Source organism: Anarrhichthys ocellatus, unplaced genomic scaffold, assembly GCF_004355925.1.
Source record: "Anarrhichthys ocellatus isolate YVR2014 unplaced genomic scaffold, GSC_Weel_1.0 scaffold27, whole genome shotgun sequence".
Taxonomy (NCBI): Eukaryota; Metazoa; Chordata; class Actinopteri; order Perciformes; family Anarhichadidae; genus Anarrhichthys; species Anarrhichthys ocellatus.
In genome coordinates, this window is record NW_022280057.1 from 979,801 (window position 1) to 1,004,646 (window position 24,846).

General features: G+C 41.3%; 2 protein-coding genes across 4 annotated transcripts in view; both read left to right on the forward strand.

Annotated features, from left to right (window-relative positions):
• LOC116391746 (ecto-NOX disulfide-thiol exchanger 2-like) overlaps nucleotides 1-6,579 on the forward strand; it is a 156,518-nt gene extending 149,939 nt beyond the window's left edge. For 2 of the 3 annotated variants that reach the window (XM_031862609.1, XM_031862610.1), the window contains exons 14-16: nucleotides 61-166; nucleotides 2,373-2,458; nucleotides 5,674-5,805. In XM_031862609.1, the coding sequence (XP_031718469.1) occupies nucleotides 61-166; nucleotides 2,373-2,458; nucleotides 5,674-5,805 (324 nt within the window). Of the gene's footprint in view, nucleotides 1-60; nucleotides 167-2,372; nucleotides 2,459-5,673 lie in introns of all 3 variants that reach the window. The other variant, XM_031862608.1, reaches the window with a different exon arrangement.
• Nucleotides 6,580-21,195: 14,616 nt separating this feature from the next.
• wu:fb13g09 (multidrug resistance-associated protein 5) overlaps nucleotides 21,196-24,846 on the forward strand; it is a 35,996-nt gene continuing 32,345 nt past the window's right edge. Inside the window, exon 1 of the mRNA XM_031862658.1 lies at nucleotides 21,196-21,507. The gene's annotated coding sequence lies outside the window, so the exon portion shown is untranslated. The remainder of the gene's footprint in view (nucleotides 21,508-24,846) is intronic.

The window sequence follows — 24,846 nt, forward strand, 5'->3', positions numbered from 1 at the left end:
GTGTGTGTGTGTGTGTGTGTGTGTGTGTGTGTGTGTGTGTGTGTGTGCGTGTGTGCGCAGGAAGCCACTGTTTCAACCGTGGTGTCCTGCAGTCAGGAGAAGGAAGGCCCCACAGAGAGGAACCCACCGAGTCCCGTCCACTCCGAGAGGGAAGCTCTGCTCGTCGGTACGCTGACACAAATCTGACTCTTGCGTCGCTAATACCACTTAGGTGTAAATTCTGTAAATGCCCAAACGTCCACCAGGACACAAGGATGAACCGATTACAATTTGGTGGTCAAAGGTCACTGTTTTTTGCCATAACTCAAGAATTCATATGCTAATTAGGTATTGTATAGTTAATGTCCCACAAATGTCTAATAGGATAAAAAGATAAAGCGGTGGCATTTTGGGATGACATAGATTTGACTGGTTGGCGGTGGATTACACCCGTGAGTCGGTAATTGTAGCTCACCTATGAACTGCCCCGTAGTCGTAGCTACACGTTATTGTTATGAAGGATTTGTAGCGATACAGGTTTTCTGTGGCACTCGGTTTGTAGGAATTTGATTAATTGCACATTTGTTCAAGAATAAACTACGCATAGGCACAATATCAATCCCAAAATGATGTTGAAAAACCTGAAACGATAAGCACCTTCTCAGCCTCAGTGTGCTTTAAACCAGCTACATGGTTCATCTGAGCATGTCTAAAGTGTTTATACCTGCTTCAAATGGCCACCCTGCTGTTCTAGCTGCCTCCAGGCATCTCTCTCTCTCTCTCTCTCTCGCTCTCTCTCTCTCTCTCTCTCTCTCTCTCTCTCTCTCTCTCAGAGAATTGAGGACGGTGCTTTCAGACACTGGGCGGTTGCCTCCATTTTGAATTGGCGGGAGCAGGTTAGAGGCGACTCCCGGCTACCTTTTGATTCCACCAGTCTGAACACCACAGCGTCTCCTTTAATGGGTCATATTGCTTCCTAGCAGCTTAATCCATGCTTATTGTCCCAGGCCAGAGGTGTATCATCCAGGGAACTCTGATACAGTCAAATCTGCTCCTGTATGGTTTCCCTCCCTCAGTCACTTGCACACCTGAGCAATTCCTGTGTAAAGTGAGCATTACTGTATAATGGTCTGTTGCAAATTGTCGGACACAGCCTCAAGCCCCTCTCACTTCCAGTACACAGAGGCCTGGAGGTGGGTGCATATTGCTAAATGAATCTGTGTTACATAAAAGTACCATAAAGTAATTGACACAGCACAAACCTCGGGGCGGGAAGTAATCCGGCATGGGGTTATTGGTTGCTTTCTGGAGCTACAGGCGTTGTACTTGATGCGTGTTTGAAGGGGCTAAGATAATACGATATTCACAGAATGGTTGAGGAACGGGGGTCAGAAGGGGCTTACGGCTCGGCTTTGCTAAGGGCACTTCAGCAGATTACCACGGCATTGTTGAAAACTGGCAGCAGGTGTGAAAGCGGACATTCTCGTGGTGCCTTCAGATACGGCGTGAACCACGAATGCATAAAAATTCAGTAGAAATAGTCAAGAGATTTGCTCTTGCTGGTGCAATTTAAGTTGAAATCTCTTCTGCTATCGTTGAGATTCACATTTGCATGACAATGTAAAAGCATAAGCTTTGGATTCCCATCAGATTCAGAAACATCTGATGGTCACAGTTTGCCTTTATCCTGAGTTGTCAGACACAACGGAGGAAATGTGGTGCAAAATAAGGGGAGCAATTTGAGTTTCTGTTGACTTTTAAAAGTGCTTGAATGATCGTCTCATTTGAATATGTATTGATCATGAATCTGAGTCTTAATATGAGCTCTGACACTCAATCATATTCTGTCATTCTGCACACAGGGAGTGGGTGCATGTAGTTACAGCAAACGTTTGTACTAGTAGCTCTTTGAAGGCAAATAAACACAGACAGCAAAACCACTCCAGTGGGCGATTTTATGCAAATAAATCAACACGAGATCTGCTTGGTATTGTATCTGAATCAGACCATTAGACTCGCAGTCATTGTCAGTGGATCAGCTCCAGGCTTGCACGTTGTTTGTGTTCGACTTTCAACTTACCTCCTGCGGGTGGCAAAAATGAAGCCTTGACGTAGTAATTAAAAGCCTCAAGTGTTGTCTGTGTCGTCGTCCTCGTGTCGGAGCCAGCGGAAGGCTTTTTGATGAGAGACAACGGCACCAAAGCTGTCATTAAACACTCCCTGTAATCTGGAGCCACAATATACAAGAGGCTCTTAACAGCACCGGGACTCCGTCAGAGGAGAGCAGCGGCTACATTCGTTTGTCTGTTTTTGACAGGCGACAGAAATTGGAGGTTTGTGATGCGTCTCTGCTTTTAAAACATGTTTCAATGACTCGTTTGTTCCTCCTTCAGGGATCATTTCGACGTTCCTGCACGTCCATCCGTTTGGAGCCAGCATCGAGTACATCTGTTCCTACCTGCAGCGTTTGGACACCAAGGTAAGCGGCACGCATGAGTCAAGACTCTGGCGTAGATTAGCAGAGCATGCCCTCGGTGTCCCTGTGGACCAGATACACCCATACTGACTCTGTGTCAGCCCCCCACACAGGGCTGACATATGGGCTCGCTGTGTGCCAGGGTCCTGCTGTGTAGAAGAGACACACAGCCCCTCGGGGCATTAGGAGGGCTCGGTCATGCTTTTTCAGCCATTTCCATTGAAGTGGATGCGTTTATAGGAGACATCTTAAGGTGCACTTAAAAGGAGTGGTTTGATATTTTGGAGAGCAGTATCGATATTATCATCTAACTCTCTGCCAAAATGTCAAAGTATCCCTTTTAGCAATCAGAATAGGATTGGCTAGATAGAGATTGTGTACCTTTTTTGTGGTAATCTCTTTGAGGTTAAGATTTTATTTGCAAGAGAGGCCTGATTAGGGATCGGTTCAGCTAATACCCAGATCTGTTAAACTCCAGCGCTAACAAATCTCGTATCAAACCTTTCTTATTAGCAAAAAGCCCTGGAAAACATAAAGTAGTAGCCTTCTTTTACCTGACTGCCACTGGTTGAAATGACACCTGTGGCAGATTAGATCAGCTGCAGATGAATAGAGATAATTCTGTAACGGCTAGAATATAAAAAGTCTGGCTGTTCTCTGGTTAATATGCTCTCTGCAGCTGGTGTCTGTATTCAGCCAGAGATCGTTTGTGAGTGAAAAGTCATTTCTTAACACCGCTATTCGTTTGCCAGTTGACTGAGAGGCAACTGTTCTCTGGAGAAATGATCTGGCGGATAACCTTGCACCAATTTACCCTTCAGTATTTGGAGTCGGTAGTAAAGAACTGACGGCTGCAGCTGTGAACATTCAAAAGGTAAACGCTACCAACTGTTGTGTCGCTGCCTTCTCAGCCAGGAAAAGGTGTTCAGACAAAGGACTCTTATTTGATAAATGGATCCGATACTGGATTGTAATTTGATGAAAGGGTATCAAACCTCATCCCTGGACCTGAGTACAACAGAGGAAACATGCAGAGCGAAAAAGAACAATTCGAGTCAGTCACAGAAAAACACTTTCACAAACGGCATCAGAGACAATTGGACATCTCTGAATTAATGTTTGGTTGCAAGTAGAACGCTTTGTTTTGGGGAAGTTAAATGTCGGAGAAGGTTTCTCTCACTCTTCTCTCCTGAAATGTCGTAGCTATACGTCTAGCCATATGTGGCTTGTTGTGTGATTTCCCCTGACGCCGGAACATATTAAAAGTAGATCCTTCATTCTGACACTCGAAGCCAAACACCGTCCTTAGTTTCCACTCTGTCTGGCCGAAGCGCTGCCATTTCATCCCCGTCTTTCTGGACGTATTATCGCTCTTCACCGTCACTCACACGAGGCTTTCAAAAGGCCGACCCTCAATGTCACCTCCAAACGGTAACACTGAGATTAATGGCCTCTTTAATGGATGGAGTCCTTCAGAAAAAGAAATTGTCAGATGTCACCGCTCCCTTTACAGTCACGGTCACCGGCCAGACAGAAGACACACTAAACACATTTCAAGCCACGTAAACTTCTCAAGAATTAATTATTCTCTCAAAAAACTTTGTCTCTGCGTCCATAAAGGTTGCCCCAAGAAGTGAGTGTTCTCTGTAGCAGCTCTTTGGATACGCTCATCACCACCCTGACTCATCCTCACACATGCAAAGAATAGAGTGACCGTCTCCTCTCATGCCTTTTGGGGTTTTTTTGTCGTGTGTGTATGTGCGTTCATGTGTTGATACACTTGTGTGTGTGAGAAATCGTACGCCCACTCTTGTCTTTCTGTGTGCGTATGAGTTTTGCTCGTGCGTCTGTTGTTCTCACATCGACTCTCCGCTACACACATCAAGCAGCCCACAGAGTTTTGTCAATTTCACTGACTAGACTCTCCCACAACAAGCCCGATCCTCTCTGGTTATCTACCGGCTCCACGCACAGCTCCATTGTCTGTGATGTCACACCAGTCCTATCTCCGTGATGGGCCTTAATGCGTCCTGACATCAGCACCGGGCTCCAACAACCCAGTTATTAATGCAAGACAGTGCGGGGCGCCTACAGCAGCTCGTACAGTGGATTTTGGCAATGTCACCTCAGGATTTCAGTTGACTGATGATCCTCGGCCCACCCGAGTGGTGTGAGCCAGATTACGCTTAGTCAGGTGGCAGCTATGCTGTCACACTGTCGCTATAAACGTAGTTGCACTATGATTATTTGCAGTCGGGGTGCGAGTGAGAGTAGAGAGGAGGTGTTGTGTGTAAAAGAATAAAGTTTGGATGGATGAGCAATGTCCAAAGATAAGTCAAAACATGAACAGGCATTCTTATCATAGCAACATGCCCTCCTATCTATACTTTATGGAAAAAATGTAAACTTTAGGTAAACATTTGTGACTTAGCAAGAAGACAGCATTTAAAGTAGCACGCCTCATCTTAAAGCAGCAATGTGTAGGATTTAGTGGCATCTAGTGGTGAGGTTGCAGATTGCATCCAACTGAATAGCTCTTCGCTCACTCGTCCCTTTCTAAGCGTGTCGGTGAAATGCGGTGGCAAAAGGCTCTTTCTAGATCTGGCGTTAGGTTTGACCATTCCGGGCTACTGCAGAAACATGGCAGTGCAACATGGCGGACTCCGTGAAGAGGACCCGCTCCGTATGTACAGGAGATATAAACCTAATCTCATTTCAAAGATAACGAAAACACAACGATTCTTAGTTTCAGGTGATTATGCACTTATGTAAACGCAGTTATGAATATTATGCTCCATTTTTGCGAATAAATCCCTCTAAATCCTACACACTGTTCCATTAACATGCAGACGTTTTTTTTTAAGGCCTCACATTTTGATATTGGCTAAACATTCGGGCTCGTGTGGTTCACAGAGGTATGTCTGATAACACAGGAGATGGCTGCAGAGGTGATATGTTCGAGTGTAGCAGACACCCAGCAGCTAGAGCTCAAGATTCACATCACGAATGCCAACAACATTTCTCAAAGGTCCATTAAAACACCGTGGTCCATTCTGTCAAAAAACAAGATTGGAGGATGAACAAAAAATTGAATTGAGACGCTGCATCGGCAGCCAGGTCACTGGTGACACTCTGCAGACCAGAGCAGTGTCTTGTTCTTTGTCTAATGCTGGTGTGTGTGTGTGTGTGTGTGTGTGTGTGTGTGTGTGTTTCCTCAGATTAACACCGGTGAGGTGGAGGCTCTTCTTTCCCGGCTGCCCTGCACCTTCAGACAGGAGCTGACCGGCGTCGGAGCCAGTCTGGAGAAACGCTGGAACTTCTGCGGCTTCCAGGGCATCAAGAGCACGTAGACCCTGCCGCTGCCGCTCCTGGGACATGGAAGACACGAGACAACACGGGGACACTGTAAAGACGCGAAAGACACAGTATAAAGCCCACAAACATCAGAGACGGTGGACTGTACCTGATTGTACAGGGACATGGAAGACTGAGCACAGATCTCAAGATGAGGAGGGAATGTAACAGCATTTCAGGGACTCCGTAAGGTGGCAGAGATGTAAAAAAATGCAGCATTTTCATGGTTACGTGAATGTTGACACCAAAACCGCAGTGGCAGAAATCTTCATGAGCTTGAACGCGGTGTCTGCAAAATATTTTTAGACGTAACGACTCTCCAGGAGTTACGGAAGACTGCCGACTCCAACAGTCACTGGATTATTATGTAGTAACGGCCCACATGGGCAGGGTGTCGTGCTTTCTGAGCCTGCAGTTGGCTCTGTATGGTGTCAGTGTGAGCAGCCAGGACTACCGGAGCCGAGGAGGCTTATCAGGGTCTAACTGAACACTTGAACCTCCGAACCCTCCGGCCTCCCGCTCTTCTCTTTTTGCCCTTCCTGGTTTGTAAAATAGATCTAAAAATGGATATATTTCTTCATTTTCTGTAAAGGCTGTCGCATAGAATCATTTGTTGTAATACACTGTAAATGCTTGGATGATATTTTTGATTATAAAAAGACGTTTGAATATATTAAAAAAAGTTTGAAGTCATATTTTAAACATGTGTATCCGATGCTCGGAGGGTCTGGTTGTAAAATGTGTGCGTGTGCGTGTGCGTGTGCGTGTGCGTGTGTGTGTGTGTGTGGTGTTCTAGTGCCTTTCTACAAACCTGCCAAGCATCACTATCAGTCCTGAGAGACGCACACAAATGCACCTGCACCAAGACAAATGGCCTCCTTCTCCGTTGGCGCCCGTTCTTGCTTGAAGGGCATTATTTTATGTTCTACCCTTTTCTCCTCTTAGAGTAGCTTCACTCAAGGCTGATTATAGAAACCTTTCATAAGGCCATTTGTGTCTTTCAAAAGCAAATGAAGCCGGGCTGAAGCACAGCAGTGTCTCACCTTACTGGGAAACACACCTAGGGGGGGATCATGTAATGATGTCTAATTGGTGTGAGGCAGTTGTTGTGTGCTGTTGCTATACCATGACGGGTACACAACGTGTGTGTGTGTGTGTGTGTGTGTGTGTGCGTGCTACTCTCCAAGATCCATATATTAGGTGGTTGTACAACACTTCAGAGGGGAGTTTTCTTCTCCATCTCTGCCAGATAGAGAGCTCTTGCTGCCAGCACTGGAGGTTCCTCCCAGAAGCCCAGTCGAGCGTTCTTAATGCGCCTCCGCTGGGTTATTTGGCGGCGTGCTCTCCTCCCTTGTCCCTCTGAGAAACAAAGGTTTATTATTACACATGATTTGCGCTCGTCAGCCTCCTCCATCTCCTACAGGCATTGCATTTGAGAAATTGGCGTTCATGCACTTGTCAGCGTGCTACTCCTTGTACCTGAATTAATAATGGGGAATGAGTATGTTTTGCCTCCAAGTTTCGAGGAGGTTTTTCATTCCCCGTGCATGTATCCATTATTAATGGCATCGGTTTGAACGGGAGGAGGGTTTCATGGGTGAAAAGGAAACCGTGATCTGTCTTGGGAGTGGCGTTGTTTGCATGTTAAATACAGTATGTAACCTCCAAACAGCTTTGTTTGTAGGCTGCTGTCAAGCGTGTTTAGGAAAGAGAGTGACTGCTCGTGCTGTAATGCAGTGCATTATTTCTTTTACATGTTGGCAATACTCAAGATCAGGTCTGTCTCTCTCTTATTAGACATTTTCCACTTCTTACTCCCACTTTTCTTACGACGATGGTGATGTTTCTGATGGATGGGGAACTGCAAATCCACACGTTTCAGCTTCTGCCTGCTTGATGGCGCACGTGGGATGGTGAGAGATGCTTCCTGTGTGGAGTTGTGCATCACTACACTTCCTCTCCACACACTGTAAGATCTCAGCCGAACACCCCTGATGACTAACTCCAGCACACCTCACAGCAGCCTCTCCTCTCTCACTCATTAGCTTTCTCTCTTGCTCCCCCTGACATAAACAAAACACTAATATGCACGTTATTTTCTTTCAGAAGCTGCTTTCTGCCTCGCGTTTCCTCCCAACTGAGTTGCCGTTCCTACGCACTGATTGACTGCGGGCACTCACAAATTTATCTCTTTTACAGGCGTTTGTGTGCGCGCGCACACGCACACAAACGCGCCTGTGGTTGTGCATCAGATGCTCAGGCGTCACACAAGGAGGTAAACACAGACTAATTAAATCCAGCAGCAGTCCCTGGTGAATGCCGCTCTCCATTCACTGTTGTCTTCTCATCGCTGCGACACAGCGAGGAGCCTCCTCATTAGTTCAATTCAAGGTGTATGCAAGCCAAAGCCATCCGGGGGTGTGATTTACCTCAGCGGAGGACGGCTCCCACCTTGTGACGTCACTGGGAGAGATGTTTGAAGATGTCCTTGGGCATCTGCTGATGTCAAGCTTCAGCAAACACCGAGCCTGGGTTTTAAATGTAACGGCACAAGTGTCATTTTCTTAGAATGAGTCGCTTAAGGGGTATAATTGGACGTGAGGAGATAACCGGGTACTTTCGGGTGATATCACGATGCTCGAGATAACCCTTAATTACCTTTTCCTCTCATGTTGCTTCCTGAAGGCATCTACTTAATTATGATTATGGCCTCCCTTGAGCGAGCAGGTGAGAGGATGCTGGCCGTGCGAGTGGTCCATAATAAGAAAGCAATCACTACAGAAAGTGGATTAGGAGAACACACACAGGGGACATCGCTTTGTAAGCTTGTCCACACGTTGGCCGTGGACCGACAGGTTTGCGGTTGAAGAGGTTGGACGGTCCTCGGCTGATGAAGCTCAATGTATCTAGATGAAGCTCAAACAAAAGCTCATTGACACGATGTGATGAGTCAACAGCTCCTCCTATTGAGCGCCACAGCAGCTACACCTCACATTTAGTCAGCCAGTGGGCCGGCACCAGGGGGGATTTGCATTGACAGCACATGTATGGCCACAGTGCTTGGGGACATGTTCATGCAGGGTTTTTTTATCGCAATAACATCTCCACGGTCTTTATTTTAGATATACATAAAAGATCCTAAAATGTACTCTACATCCAGGGTGCCAGTGCTGCACTAACAGCTCCAGAAACATTTGCCTGCAGGCTCTTGGAATGACATCTGAGGAACCAAAAACTATGGAGTATTAAAACTAGAAGGAAAGAGATTTCTGTTTCTTTGAGGATTATTAGTTTGGCAGGTACCAAATCATGTTTTGCACAATGTTTTTTGTTTACTGCATTTCGGTATGCTAGGAGAATTGCATGCATTTTTAGCCTGAATGAATGGCAAGTGTTGGAATAATTGCTTTACACTGCTCTCTGGGGTGTCTGGGCACAGGATATTAAGCTGACGATTTCCGTGGAGTGTGACACATGGAGCATCTTACTGTTTAATTCAGCGTCTCTGCGTCTTTCTCTCTCCAGCAGTGAATGCCCAGAAGGTATTTTCGCCCACTAAGCGGGCTGTGCCACATCAAATACTCAGACCCTACAGGTGAGAGGAAAGGTAAAGAGGGGAAGTCTCTCTCTTCTTTTGGAAATGTATTCATGGGATTCTTCCAACAAACTTTGCCATTTAATTCTGTTCACTCAAAGAAAAATGTCTTGGCCAAAGATGATCCTGCCGTTAGGTCCAGCAGTGGTATCGCTGGCCCATTAGTTGGCGAAACCAGTGGGCCTGATCAGTGCGTTTGATCTGAAATGCCAGCACATTTCAGGCTCATGCCAGGTTAGATGAGATCTCCTCTCTCCTCGAGTGACCTTGACCAAAAAAGAAAGAATTGCTTCACACAGACGGCAATTATCTGCACAGTGGAAAATTATTTGAGCAAAGTTTGTTTTTGGGGTATGAGAAGAGGTTGGGTCAGCGCGTATACGTTCTGTAGTTAGACTGATTTTAAGTATTAATTGTGTTTGGCAGCAAAGAGCTGGCAAAGCATCCTCATGAGGGGTTTGCAGTTCTTGTTGGACTGCAAACACCTGAAGGTCTGCAGGGACGCCGGCCACCTGAGGAGGTAAGTAGTGTACATAAGCACTGTGGGCCGGGGCCCAAAGCGACGCAGCACGTCCTCGCTTACAAAGCCAGGTTTGTGTCCATGAAGTAAACACAATAGATAATAGGAGTCGGCGGTATGAATAAAATCCTCTATCACACCGTTAGAAATTCGTTATCACTATAGTGTGATGGAAAATTTAGGAAAAACAGGTGGGGAAGTATTTTTACCACGTTTAATGCCTGAGAAATAACATAAAATAATTAGAACTTTATTTATATACCACCTTTAAAAACAGAGTTTACAAAGTGCTTTGATAGCAAAAGCAATAAAACAGCAGAAAGCTAAACAGGGAGGCCCAACGCAGCTAGAGATAACAGGAAAAGCTCAATTATAATGATATGAGAAAATCCCAGAGATTAAATAGAAGTATACTGTGGATTTGGTTATTTCTCGTGTACCTAAACTTGTTCTACTTCATCAGATCTTATGTCACTTTTATAATAATTTGCTAGTTATTCAACCAAAGACTCTCTTGTCATTACAGACTGAAAGAAAAGTTATCATTGGGATGATTTTATAGAAAGAGTCTAAATTATTATTAACTTGAAGCCACAACTTGAAGCTCTTCCTGGAGCTACATCTTGGGTGGGTGGATGAGACATGGAGCAGAATATTGAATGAGCTCACTGGTCCTGGACCCTGAATCACAATGCGGAGGGCTGGACCTGATCAACGCTGGAGGTGAGGGAGCGTCAAGGCAGCACTGGAATGACAGCTGAAAGCAGCCCAGAGATGAACAGTTTTAAAAGTCGACAGCAACGAGATGATTGGTTGAACTTGACAGAGGGTGAAGTGGCATCAGATTGGTTGAAGTGAACAGTGACAATCAGCTGATTGGGTTGACAGCATGGGGATGTGCATAAATACAGAAAAGTACAGAGCATGAAAAGCAGACATGATCGAACTTTGGTTAAGCTTTGTTTCTCTCAACTTCACTGCGTTATGTTAGTCGTGTGTTTTGCTCAGAGGGGGAAGATGTATTCAGATCTTTTACTTCAGAAAAAACGGCAAACTGTTGTAGCATTAGTGTAAAAATACTCTGACTTGAGTATGGTTTTGAATGCAGGTTGTTGTAACAAAGTACAATTGCGTCAAAGTATACTTAAAGTACCAAAAGTGAAAGTAGGCCTTCATTATGCAGAGAATCATTATATTACTGTATTATAATTAGTGATGCATTATTTGTGTACATCACTTTAATGTTGTAGCTGGTAAAGTTGGGAGTAATTGAAACTACTTTATATATTGCTGAGCATCTTAATTTACAGCAATGAATCTCAATGTTTTAGTTGATTTATATTTTCTATCAATAATCTCAATCTGCAAAGTAACTGATGCTGCAAGATACACGTAGTGGAGGGAAAAAAGTACAATGTTTATTTACAAAACATGGTTAACATGACGTTACTAGAGTACAAAAAGAAGTACCTCAAAGTACTTGAGTAAATGTAGCCTACTTAGTTACATTCCACCACTGGACATGGACATGAACACTCACTTAATTAATTATCAGGACGAGGAGTTGAGTTTTTCTCTTAAGTTGATTGATTAATCACAGATACACTGAACTCAGTGGTTCTGGTGTATTATCTGGAGCCATGGTGACATACCTCGTTTAAAAATAGGCGTCCTCTTGTTGTCTGGCCATGTTCGTCCAGGTCAAACCTCAAAGAAAGAAGAACTGTACCTGTAAGTAGGCAATCTGCTGTATCGTCAGAAATAACTGATTATTTAGGTCAGGGGTCTTCAATGTTTTTCAGGCCAAGGACCCCTAAACTGATAGAGAGATGGAGCAGGGACCCCCGACTATATATATTGTATAAAATAGTGTTTTATATTAAATGGGCCTAGTACCTTGTGTACCTCTTTATTGTGCATTCAATACTAAGCTATTCAAATAATACACAGGTTCATATATTCATGTTTTTATTTTAAACATGTGCAAGGTACAGTGAGTAGGGAGGCCGTACCTTGTCAGCTGATACCAATGCCAATATCAACATTGTCTGTTAATTGCATGATAATCATGCACACAAGCTATTCAAATTGATGTTTTCATTTTAAACATAAATGTGGAAACGAAAAATGAGTGATTGCCTATTAGTGCCACTGCCATGCATAAACATACCTGTTATCTTTCATACAATATTGAACTATTAAAATAATGGACACATTCATGTTTAAAAAAAAAAAAATCTTTTCTTTTTAATTGTCTTATCAACCAAAAATTCCGCGGACCCCCTGTTGAAGACCTCTGATTTAGGTAATCATGTTGGTGCGTTCAAGTGAGCTCAAGTTTATCGTTTGTCTATTTACAATGCTGCCAAAAATCATGTTAGCATTGTCATTATGGGCCTGTTAGCATGCTTATGTTAGCATTGTTTTATGAGCTTGTTAGCATTCTGATGTTTACATTGTCATTATGAACATGTTAGCATGCTTATGTTAGCATTGTTTTATGAGCTTGTTAGCATTCTGATGTTAGCATTGTCATTATGAACATGTTAGCATGCTTATGTTRGCATTGTTTTATGAGCTTGTTAGCATTCTGATATTAGCTTTGTCATTATTGGCAAGTTAGCATTATGATATYAGCATTGCCATGATGGGCAAGTTAGCATGCTTATGTTACCACTGCAGTGGTGGGCCGTCAGGGCCTGCAAGGCCTTCTCTGCTGGCCTAAACAGAATCACAAAGCTATATCTATTTTATAATTTAATAATTTTTCTTAAATACACTACATGTATTATAATTTATAAAAATATTTTTCTCATTATCTTATTTTCTTATTGCACAGCTAGTGTCTTGGGCTGTGACTTGTCATTCAGGAATGACAGTGGGTCTCACAGTCAGACCAACTGAGAACCACTGTCCTACATGAGCGCAGAAAACATTATATTTTCCTGAATTTAAGCTTCTGCATTTTCCAAATGCTCGAGTCTAGTACTATTCAAACGTATTGTAAGCCTCGTACCGAACGGTTTAATACGTACATAGTTACAGCCTTAGAAACTAATAACTGTGGCGCCATCATGTGGTTATAAGGTGGTATTTCAGCTGCAGGACAACAGTGAAGGCCCGCCACTGTACCACTGTCATTATGAGCTTGTTGTCATTCTGATATTAGCATTGTCATTATGGGCATGTTAGCATGCTTATGTTAGCTTTGTCGTTATGAGCATGTTAGCACACTGCACTGAGCTTAAAACACAGCCTTACTGTTGTTGTCTATCCTGTCATTGTTCCTAACGCAACACTAAAGTACAGGAAACACAAAATGATTTATTCTAAAAAAAAGAAAAATAATAAAAAAGAGACGATTCATACATAATAATGTTTAAAAAAAAACCATTCAGGTTTAATCGTCTTTTGTTGCTGAATTATACTTTGACCTTGTGGGCATTTCTGTAGCACTTTGCCTGTAAATCACCTTAATACCATCTTGTAACAGTGAACTGCCCAAGCTAATCATCGTTAATTTATTCTCATTATACATAATATAGTTTCCAGAAAATATGAAGCTTTTTAACTGCAGTTACCGTGGGTGAACCACAGAGTCGAGTGTGTCAGTGACATTGAAAGTGCTTCAGTCTTCAGTTATCTTCTTTTGATTCGATGCTGCAAAGCTTGATCAAGATCCCAGGGATACATTCTAGCTCAATCAACGGTGACATCTCTTGAGTTTTGGCTCAATGCGTGACTGACTCCTTATTAAACCGGATTGAATAAACTGACTGTTTATTTTGAAGCAGCAGCATCTCAAACTGGAGGTATAAAGAAACCAAAACCACTGAAACAAACGGTGAACATGTATTACTCTTATTCTTTTATGAGACAGGCAGTTGAGATGTAATTTTTTGGAGATTTTCTGACATTTTGCAGACAAAACATTTCATTGATTAATTGAAAAGAACATTATGAGTTTTAGTCTTAATTATAAGTCGGTGTCTCTGCACATTGCTGTAGCCTTCAGTGTACTTTTTTGGCTTAAAGCAAGCATGGCAGCAAAGATTATTCTCCAGTGGAGTGACAACATTTACAATTTCCTTTCAGGTGACTTCACGTGTCAGGGTTATTTCTGACGTGGTTCACCTGAAAAGTCCATTGAATTGACTCAAGTACCCTTTACACGAGAGAAAAAGAAAGACAGAAAGAAAGATCTTTCATGCTTTCACCCAAGTGCCTCAGCCATTCCTCCCTATCGGGTTACAATTGTGGAGTTTCACATTCACATACATGACATCCTGCGTGATTAATGCAAGTGTCTTCATGTGAGAAGTCTGCTTCATGTCAATTTCCTTGCACAGCCAAAGCATTAATGCACTGCTCTCTTCAGCTCCATTATGTAAATAACAAGAAACCTGCATTCTAATAAATGCCAAGTAATTACAATGTGCAATGACTGATTCATGAATATTAATGGCATTTGACAACTCCCCACAAAGACGTACAAACAAGCTGTGCTCTGTATTTATCTGCTGGAACATTTAAGGTGTCCTCATGGGAGAAGGGATTTGCAAAGAACAATGCAATGTACCTTGCACATATTTTGCAGTTTTTCTGTGTATTTTTCTGACTCCCGAGGGTAGCTAGTCAAATGTAGGCAGTGCTGTTTGGAGATATATCCAGTGAAATGTTCCCAGCCAGCCATCTACAATCAATGGTGAATATTGAGCTTTTTTTGTTTTGCCTCTAAGAATCCGAGCAGGGTCTTTTTTTCAAGGCTCACTTATACATTCAAGTATCACTGTCTTAGAAGAGGCAGAGAAACCAATTTATTCGGATAAATAGTGGAAACGTCTCCCCTGCAGTCGAGTTCGGTGAGGGACCACATGAAGATATCGTGTGAGGACTGTGCAAAGGTGAGCATTGGAAAAGTCCAAATGTAGCGCTGACAGGACCACGACAAATAAGCCATCTACGTACATGTCAATTTCAGAGTTCTTTAGATTGAAGAATCCTTCCCGACTTAGATAATAATGCAGTTTATAGTCTATTTTATGCTACCAATCCCATCACAATCAAACGTTCTTCTTTTGTTGTTCTTTACAATACAAGCATAATCTCATTTTCACTTACGCGCCCCGAGATAATTTGACTGCAGTATTTTACTCCCCGTAGTTCCACATTTACATACATCATGTGCTTCAATAGACTTCACAAGATAAGAGAAGTTATGAAAGTAGTGGACAGGGAGTTATTCTTCACACTATTAACACTTTTCCATGTAGCCTTAATGTTGTTTTTATTTTCCTATAACGTTTTTAGTATAGTATTCATTCTTAGCTTGCCTCATTATCACTGACAGCTCATCTAAATATGTCTTGTATTTCATTTTAATGGACTTAGTTCTATATTTCATGAAATCTCTGTATGAACATTATTTCTTCCTACAGGCATTTTGCAACCTCTTTGTTATCCAAGACTATAATTTAGTTTCCTATAACGCGCCATTATAGGACAATTCTTTTCCCACAGTGATGTGTATATTTAAGTATCTTATGCAACATTCACCTCCTCTGCATCAACTCCTCACCAATGAATTACTGAACTCGTGTATTGCCTCATCTGTTCTTAACTTAACAACTTACGTCTTTTTACTTCCTTATCCTTCAACGGTTGACAACCACACACAGCAAACACCCGTCAGTGATTATTTGGATCATTTATTATTAGAGTAGTTGAATAGTACCACCACATTTCCTGTAATACTGGCAGAAAAGGAGAAGTCCTGTCCAGACTCGACTATTGCTTGGTAGCTATCATGAATGTCCCAGAAGGTTGATAGCGAAGTGCAGATTATCAGAGCATTGATTGCAGAAGTCTAGGAAATTTCCCAACTCGGTAAAGTGAGACCCTGTCGATGATTTTCTTCAATATTTCGTGTATTGCTTTTTTTTCTGTCTGTCAGCGGTGCAGAGAAGAGAGATTGCATCACTGTATTAAGTCATAGGGAATACAGATACTGCAGGAAAAGCAGAGGCAGAGTCTAAAAACATTTTAAATTCTCTTTATGCTTGCTGACAGCATGCATGAACGACTGGATATTATTTAATTAGCCTTGTTTCTCTCTTATCAAACCTTTAAGTCCTATGAATTCATGATGATGGGAGTAAACCTGTACCTGTACCAAGCGGCATGCATTATCATATTGCTCCATACTGCTGATGTAGAGACACGACCTCAGCAGTTTTACACATGACAAACGGGTTTTCAACATGTAGAGTTTGGCTTAATATTATGCACGAGGAGATATGATCAAACACAATATTTGAATTGCAAAAAATGTCCACACTGACGTGACATTTAGCCATGTTCACGATGGATGTTGCACACCCTGAAGAGGCGTTAACAGCGGAATCTAAACTACAAGCTGTTGATTTTAAGCAGAGTTTCAGCTGATTTACCATTATGTGAATTTGGTGCATAAACCTGGCTAAATTAAGTTCACCCTCTGCAGAAGTGTGACAGTATGCATTCCCCATGGACACAGCAGTGTACCATTTCCTGTGCTCCTTTTTTTCTGGTTTATTTCGGCAAGTCAACATTGCTTTACAACAAAGTGGAATTAATCATCCCAGATAGGAGGCATATTTTGGGTTATTCAATTCAAAGTAATGTGGTGGGAGAAAGGAGGAAGTGATTCTTTGCCTTAGAATGTGCCTTATAGCACACTTCCAACGAGCCCCTCTAATGCCACCATCAGGCCTGATTGAAGACCCGTTTTACTTTTTTAGGTACACACTTTGGGTAAATTAAACAATCACCCTGCTCACATTTCGGCCTGTAATTATTGCTTTCTTATGTTTCGTTTAAAACCAAATTAAGTGGATATGTATGCGAGTATTAGTCAAAGTTTGAAAGCTGACAGGAACATACTCCGCCATGTTCCACTCCGGAAAGATCATTTGCAATAGAACAAGGACATGCTGGACAGAATTTACATATTTCAGGTTCCCATTTTTATTATTTTCATCAGACGAATAAAGAAATTCAGATGCCACATATTGGTCTTGATGTAATACGTAGAACACGCGCTCAGATCGACAGTAAAACGTTGAACTCTAAATGTCACAGTATATACTCTGAACAGGGAGACGAGTGGGTTTTTGTCTTGATATTATTAGATAATCATATTTCATCTGCTCTTGTATTCTTACAATAACGGAATATAAACCGTTTGTGTGACTTGGCCACTAGATGTAGGTCTCCCTTGATGTATAGAGGTCCAGCAGGTTCCTGTTGTCAGCTGGAGTGAAGCCAGAGAGAGAGAGCACAATGACCCTCAGCATTAGTTGAAGAAAAGGCCAAAGTGCATATGGTGAAAGTTAAAACTTGTTTTTCACTGTGCACATAGAAATACTAAACGGCCTTATCGAGTGTGCTCATCTTGAGTTTTGCCTGCACGTTTTAAGAGATCTATGGGGCATTGTGTCATCCAAGTAGTTCAGGTGACAATAACTTTATTTCATTTGACTGATTCATGGTGAAGAGAAATGGTAAATCTAAGCAGCTGGGAAGCTTTGGCACGAGAGAAACTTCCGCCCTAACCCCTGACGAAGATGAAACGAGTGCTCTGTGTTACATTACAGTCATTTAGCAGATGCTTTTATCCAAAGCAACAATTCAGATTCTAACACCGTAGGCACAGCTACGGGAGCAATTTGGGGTTAAGTGTCTTGCTCAAGGACATGCGTCTAGCGGAGCCGGGAATCGAGCTGCTGATCCTCTGATTGAAGGACGGCCCTGCTCTCCACTTAGCCACGGTCGCCCATTCATTCATACGTTCACTACTGCGCTTCACATGTATTCTTTTTTTTCTGTTGTTGTTGTGGTTCCAACTTCGGTTTCTGTAACATTTGTGATGATTGGTCTTGTTCATGAATCACAAAGAAAGCCTTTTGAAAAGAATATGAGTTTATCATCACAGTGAGTGAGCAGCTAAGACATTCTGGGTCACCTCCGACTGCCAGTGATGATGTCTTCCCAAAAATCATGACAGCGTCACGTTTAGTTTAGGCCAAGAGTCTCACACACACACACACACACACATACTCACGTGCACATGCACATGTGCACACACCCACACAGGAGGCTATAAACGGAAGGATGGACAAGTGTAAACAACTTTTTCTTCGTCTAATAAACGGCTCCTCGAGTGCTCAAGTCTCGTCTTGATCTCGTCTCTTATCGACCCCCGAACTCGCCTCCACATTTACGTCTGCGGTCCTCATTTTATCTGTGTGCTGTGTACTAAGCTGGATTCATTATTGCCTGTTGCAAAGTTGCGGCTGTATTGTTGTTGTGGATTAGCTTCGTGTGCAATTCTCTTGTGTTGTGTGCGGCCGAGGCTTATAAATTGCCATTGCTTGACTGCGTTGGCCCACTAGGAGGTCTCAGAGTAGCAGTTATTGGTAGAGCAAGCTGAGCTTAAAGTCTTTATCATTTACGTGAGGACAACCTCAAGTCACCGTGGAGAGGATTTACCATTTGTTTGGCAGATATTTCTTCAGTCTCACTCCTCCATACTCCTGTCAACGGAGTAAACAAAGCATTGTAAGGATGCTGAAATTCTCCCAGCTTGTGGCAGCGTTTTTATGAGCACCAGCAGCATATATTGATAATTTCAGGCTATCACAGCATCTAAAGCCCCCCTGTATGCTTCAGTGTTTGCTTTTCTTTCTGTTGATGGACTCCAAATGTCTAATCTGTGTCCTCTGCTAGATAAACAGGCCCATTAGAGATTTGATCGACATGTTAGGACTTGGAATTTGTGATAAATTATTGCTTGACAGAGGTAGGCTACATTTTTTTGGTAGTTGACAGAAAATACACAATATTCTTTCAGGTTACCTGACTTTGTTTTGTTTTGTTTTTTGACTAACTTTTCGACTGGCATGTGCGTTGATTGGTGCTACGTGCAGGTTTATAGTGACATGCAAATACAAGCACATCCACACTGTCAGACACAAATAAGTCCATGTGATTTCAAGAAATGTTCTGAAATACACAGTAAATTATACATAAAAGCACATGTTAGAGCAAATCTACAATGTACTGTATAATTTCACTTAACCTCCACCTCAGTGAACAATTAATCAAATATGTCGTGAAATCAACAGGACACTTTTTAGTGATGCAGAAACAGAAATTAAACTCTGTACATGTGCTGGTAAGGAAATAATGATTAGTCAGCAATGGTTAGTATATTAGTCAACAAAAAAAGGACAAGAATATGATAATCGGTTAACTTTTGAAGTCTTGTTTTATAGCAAAAAAAGCACATTTGATGATTCCAGGTTCCCAAATGTGATGATTTGCTGCATTTTCTCATCTTTCATTATAGTGAATTGAATATTTTTACGTTTTGGACTGTTGGTAGGATAAAACTAAAATGAAAGTAATTTAATGACATCACTTATGGAAATCATGAAGGACATTTCTCACTTTTTTTTTGGTGGTTCATAGAGCGAACAATTAATCAATTGATGAAGAAAATAATCTGTAGATTAGTCCATAATGATTAGAATCATTAGATCCGTTGAGTAATTGTTTACAGCACATGCAATTAAATTACATTTTGCACACATAACTGTGTAACAAGGGCCACTTTGTTTGGGGGGGGGGGTGAACAAGCCAGTGTTACTTCTGCAAAAAAACAATATCCAAGATTGTCTGGTGATTTTGAGAGATTAAAATAATTAAATGATGATGTTGCATGTCCCTGGACTTATTCAACCTTTTCCCCTTTGCCGCCTAAATCATTTTAGAAAGCCATGAAACCTATAATCTACTATAATCTGAAGTTATTTAACTAAAAATACAAAAGACCACAGAATTCTTGCATGAAGGAAAAGCTGGCAAACACTGACTTATTGGGACTCTCAGATGTTGACACAAAGTACCTTTATTTGTCTACTACAAACAGTTACTAAATCACAGAATTGATTATCTGATGTCAAATACACACAGTTCCACTGATACGACCTCCTCCACTAGAGTGAAGAATTAAAAACCAAAATACAACAAAGTGGTTCGCAAAGAACAAAATGAGGAAAAAAAGAGTGAGTGACTTTTAAATCTCTGTAATCCACAACAATGAGCTGTTCCTACTACTTTAACTTTAGAGGAACTTTCTTCTAGAACATATTCACTTTATATTTATATGCATATGTGTCATTATGCGGTTGGTTGTAACACCTTTTAAAAATGTGTTACAACCATCTCCACCCCTGTCAGCATGGTGTTTTAAAATACCTCACATTATACCAAAGAAACTAATATAATATAGATTCAACACTATCAGTACTAATTAACAAATACACTAGGTTAACTATTTTACCTGTGTTTTGACACTAATATTTGCACGGCTCTTAATACATATGAATTTTCTTTAAATTATTATTTTTAAATCTTTATTGAAAAAAACAAACATATATAATATACAAAGATTGCAGATATGTACTAAATAGTTGGTACAGAGAAACAAGAATATGAATAATAAATTAGAAGTGGGATAAATAAATTTACAATTAAAATTAAACAAACAACTAAAATTACAATAAGAAAAGAAAAATGTTATTCTTTGAAAAGTTCACCATCCAGCTTGACAAATGTATCACTTTTTTTAGTATTCATAAGTTTGAGAGTCTTAATGTATTTTATGAATTCACAAACAAATCCAGTGATATTGTGGGCAATTTTTATTTATATATGAAATATTTACCATGTATTATCAATCATTTTACATTAAATAAAATGTTCAAAATGAATGACTTTTTACACTCAAGTTTGACATCATGATTAGTTTTACACAATATATAATCTTTCTGTCCAAAAAGTTACTAAATGTACAAAATAAATGCATTAAAGGTTAAAAAAATATTATATTGGTTTTAAAATAACTCGAGAAATAAAGATGTTGGATATATATTGTGTAACATTTTGATGTGTACTTCTTTAATGTTATCTGTAATACTGTACTAAATGTATGTGGTAATATAGCCAATCAGTAGCCAATCCTTCTTAGTAACAGTGGTGGCGTTACAACCATGCCCGGTGTCCCTTAGTTTGTTGCCGGAGGATGCACAGTTGCTTCCTGGTCCTCTTCCTTCCTGCATTAGTATAGAGTCCCCTCCTATGTGATTACGAGCTTAAACACGGTGGCCAATCAGATTCCAGCGCGAGCCGGACTCTGACGTACAGACCTGGCAGTTGCCTCATCGAGCGCGTGTCTACTTCCTCGTCCGTGTTCCCGTTACAAAGGCGACTGTAGAGCGCTGTCACCGGTTGGCGGAGCCGTTACGACATCACACATGATACCGGGAATTCCTCTCCCTGTACAGGGCTCCGTGCGTGTGACGGTGAGCCTCAGGCTCCTGTGGGAGGTTAGCGGGCACGTACTGTGTACACGTGAGGCGTCAACCATGTCCATCTACCGGTTTTTCAACCGCGTCTACATCTGCACTTCCTGCTCATAAACAGCAGATCTGAGATCTGTGCTGCTGCTGCTGGAGTGACCCGAGCAAGGCCGACTTTAATGTAAGTGTGTATGTAACTTAAGCCAACTAAAATCAGTGGTTTTAGCTTGATTACTCTTGCACTGTCACACATTTGCTGCCAATAGCAATTATGAAGTGAACTAACTAGTCAATTAGGCAATATATCCAGGTGACATAGTTTGACAACTTGGTAAAAAAGTTGTATTATGTCACTGAAAGTGTTGCCCTTTGGTTTATTAAACCATTTGAAAGACAGAAATAGATGAGAATAAATTCCAAACTGATCTGTTTACAGAGGCTGTTTTGATTTATCTTGAATTTATCTTTTTGGAGACCCTGAAAACAAAACATCTGTATCTTTGATGTTTCCTTAAGTTCACCTTTGCTCATGGGTCATTTCAACCTATTTATATCAACTGTCTCTTCTCTGGATTCTAGCTTTGTTTTCTCTCGTGCTCGTCCCGTATCAGTTGGTCAATTTTGCCTTTTTTTCCCGTGGATTATCCCTGATTTTTAGAAAACAATATTTGATGCAGAAATGCATTATTTGAGGAAGATATTACAAAAAAAAAGGATTTGTCTTAAGGTGTGATTATTTGTGGTTATTTGTGATTTATCATTCATGAGTTGTCAAATCTGTGATGCAAGCAAATGTTAAGCTGAAAAGGCAGTTTTTGTTTTTACACACACAATGCATTGATTCTACGAAGAAGTCTTGCATGTGTGTCCATGCTGGCAACAAGTAGTGATCTACTGTATGTTTTCAAACATTTTGTTGTTGCTCAACATATGGGAGTCCAAACCGGCAACTTTTTGACAGTAATATATAGCATGAGGGCTCAGAAACGTTCACAGCCGTATGACAAACTTCACATGATATGGGCCCCGAGGGCTGCAAGGAAACACAAACACATCTTTTCATGCTTCTTCTCCAACCCCTGTGTTTGGTTCCTGTCGCCCCTTTTTACAGAGACAGCGACTGTTTGTTTGCAGTGTATTCCTCAGCAGAACTTGTTTATTGTATCAGTTTCTATTATGTGACTCTGGTTGTGCCCCTATACCGGGCTATCACTATTTAATCTCGTCATTGACCACATTCTCGGGCAGTCAATCTGCACCCCACACACAGTCTGGCAGACCTTGTCACTGGGCTTATACCACAGAAGGGATCAGTGACGGTGTGTGCGGACACACTGGCAGCTCAGATGTCTGCTCCCGAGCTCCCGGGGCCTGCAGGCAGCTCGTCTTTAAATAGATAAGCACTTTAGATGTATGCCTCTGACCTCTGGGCAAGGTGATTTCTCAAGTCTATCTGCATCTCAGAGGGTGATTCAGCAAAACACTGCTGCTCTCTAATGCTGCAGCTCTCAGGGTTAAAGGAAGACGCTTCAGACAGATTACTGTGTTTCATTCTTCCTTTTCCCCCACTGAGAGTTAAGCTAAAATGTCAAGTGTTTTTCTCAAAGAAAAAAATCCTGAAGCATCTCAGAAAATAACAAACTTCTTCTGTAAATCAAACCATTCCAGCAGATTGTTGCAGCTGTGCAACTGTTTCATGTATCGTGATGAATCTGCAATGATAATTTAATTCATTTTTTCAATTAAAAACGGACAAAAATCCATTGGTTGGTTTGAGATATATGTATATATGTATGTGTATGCGTATATGTATATGTATATGTGTGTATGTATGTATGTATGTATGTATGTATGTGTATATATGTATGTGTATATGTGTATATATGTATGTGTATATATGTATATATGTATGTGTATATATGTGTGTGTATATATGTATATATGTGTGTGTGTATATATGTATATATGTGTGTGTGTATATATGTATATATGTGTGTGTGTATATATGTATATATGTATATATGTGTGTGTATATATATATGTGTGTATATATATATGTGTGTATATATATATGTGTGTGTGTGTGTGTGTGTATATGTGTGTGTGTGTATATGTATGTGTGTATATATGTGTGTGTGTATATATATGTGTGTATATATATATATATGTGTGTATATATATATGTGTATATATATATATATATGTATATATGTATACAGTTGTGTGAAAAATTGTTTGCCCCCTTCCTGATTTCTTATTTTTTTGCATGTTTGTCACACTTAAATGTTTCAGATCATCAAACAAATTTAAATATTGGACAAAGATAACACAAGTAAACACAAAATGCAGTTTTTAAATGAAGGTTTTTATTATTAAGGGGGAAAAAAAATCCAAACCTACATGGCCCTGTGTGAAAAAGTGATTGCCCCCTAAACCTAATAACTGGTTGGGCCACCCTTAGCAGCAACAACTGCAATCAAGCGTTTGCGATAACTGGCAATGAGTCTTTTACAGCGCTGTAGAGGAATTTTGGCCCACTCATCTTTGCAGAATTGTTATAATTCAGCCACATTGGAGGGTTTTCGAGCATGAACCTCCTTTTTAAGGTCATGCCACAGCATCTCAATCGGATTCAGGTCGGGACTTTGACTAGGCCACTCCAAAGTCTTCATTTTGTTTTTCTTAAGCCATTCAGAGGTGGACTTGCTCGTGTGTTTTGGATCATTGTCCTGCTGCAGAACCCAAGTGCGCTTCAGCTTGAGGTCACGAACAGATGGCCGGACATTCTCCTTCAGGATTTGTTGGTAGAGAGCAGAATTCATGGTTCCATTTACCACAGCAAGTCTTCCAGGTCCTGAAGCAGCAAAACAGCCCCAGACCATCACACTACCACCATCATATTTTACTGTTGGTATGATGTTCCTTTTCTGAAATGCCGTGTTACTTTTACGCCAGATGCAATGGGACATGCACCTTCCAAAAAGTTCAACTTTTGTCTCGTCAGTCCACAGAGTATTTTCCCAAAAGTCTTGGGGATCATCAAGATGTTTTCTGGCAAAACTGAGACGAGCCTTTATGTTCTTTTTGCTCAGCAGTGGTTTTCGTCTTGGAACTCTGCCATGCAGGCTATTTTTGCCCAGTCTCTTTCTTATGGTGGAGTCATGAACACTGACCTTAATTGAGGCAAGTGAGGCCTGCAGTTCTTTGGATGTTGTTCTGGGGTTTTTGTGACCTCTTGGATGAGTCGTCGCTGCGCTCTTGGGGTAATTTTGGTCGGCCGGCCACTCCTGGGAAGGTTCACCACTGTTCCATGCTTTCGCCATTGTGGATAATGGCTCTCACTGTGGTTCGCTGGAGTCCCAAAGCTTTAGAAATGGCTTTGTAACCTTTTCCAGACTGATAGATCTCAATTACTTTGTTTCTCATTTGTTCCTGAATTTCTTTGGATCGCAGCATGATGTCTAGCTTTTGAGGATCTTTTGGTCTACCTCACTTTGTCAGGCAGGTCCTATTTAAGTGA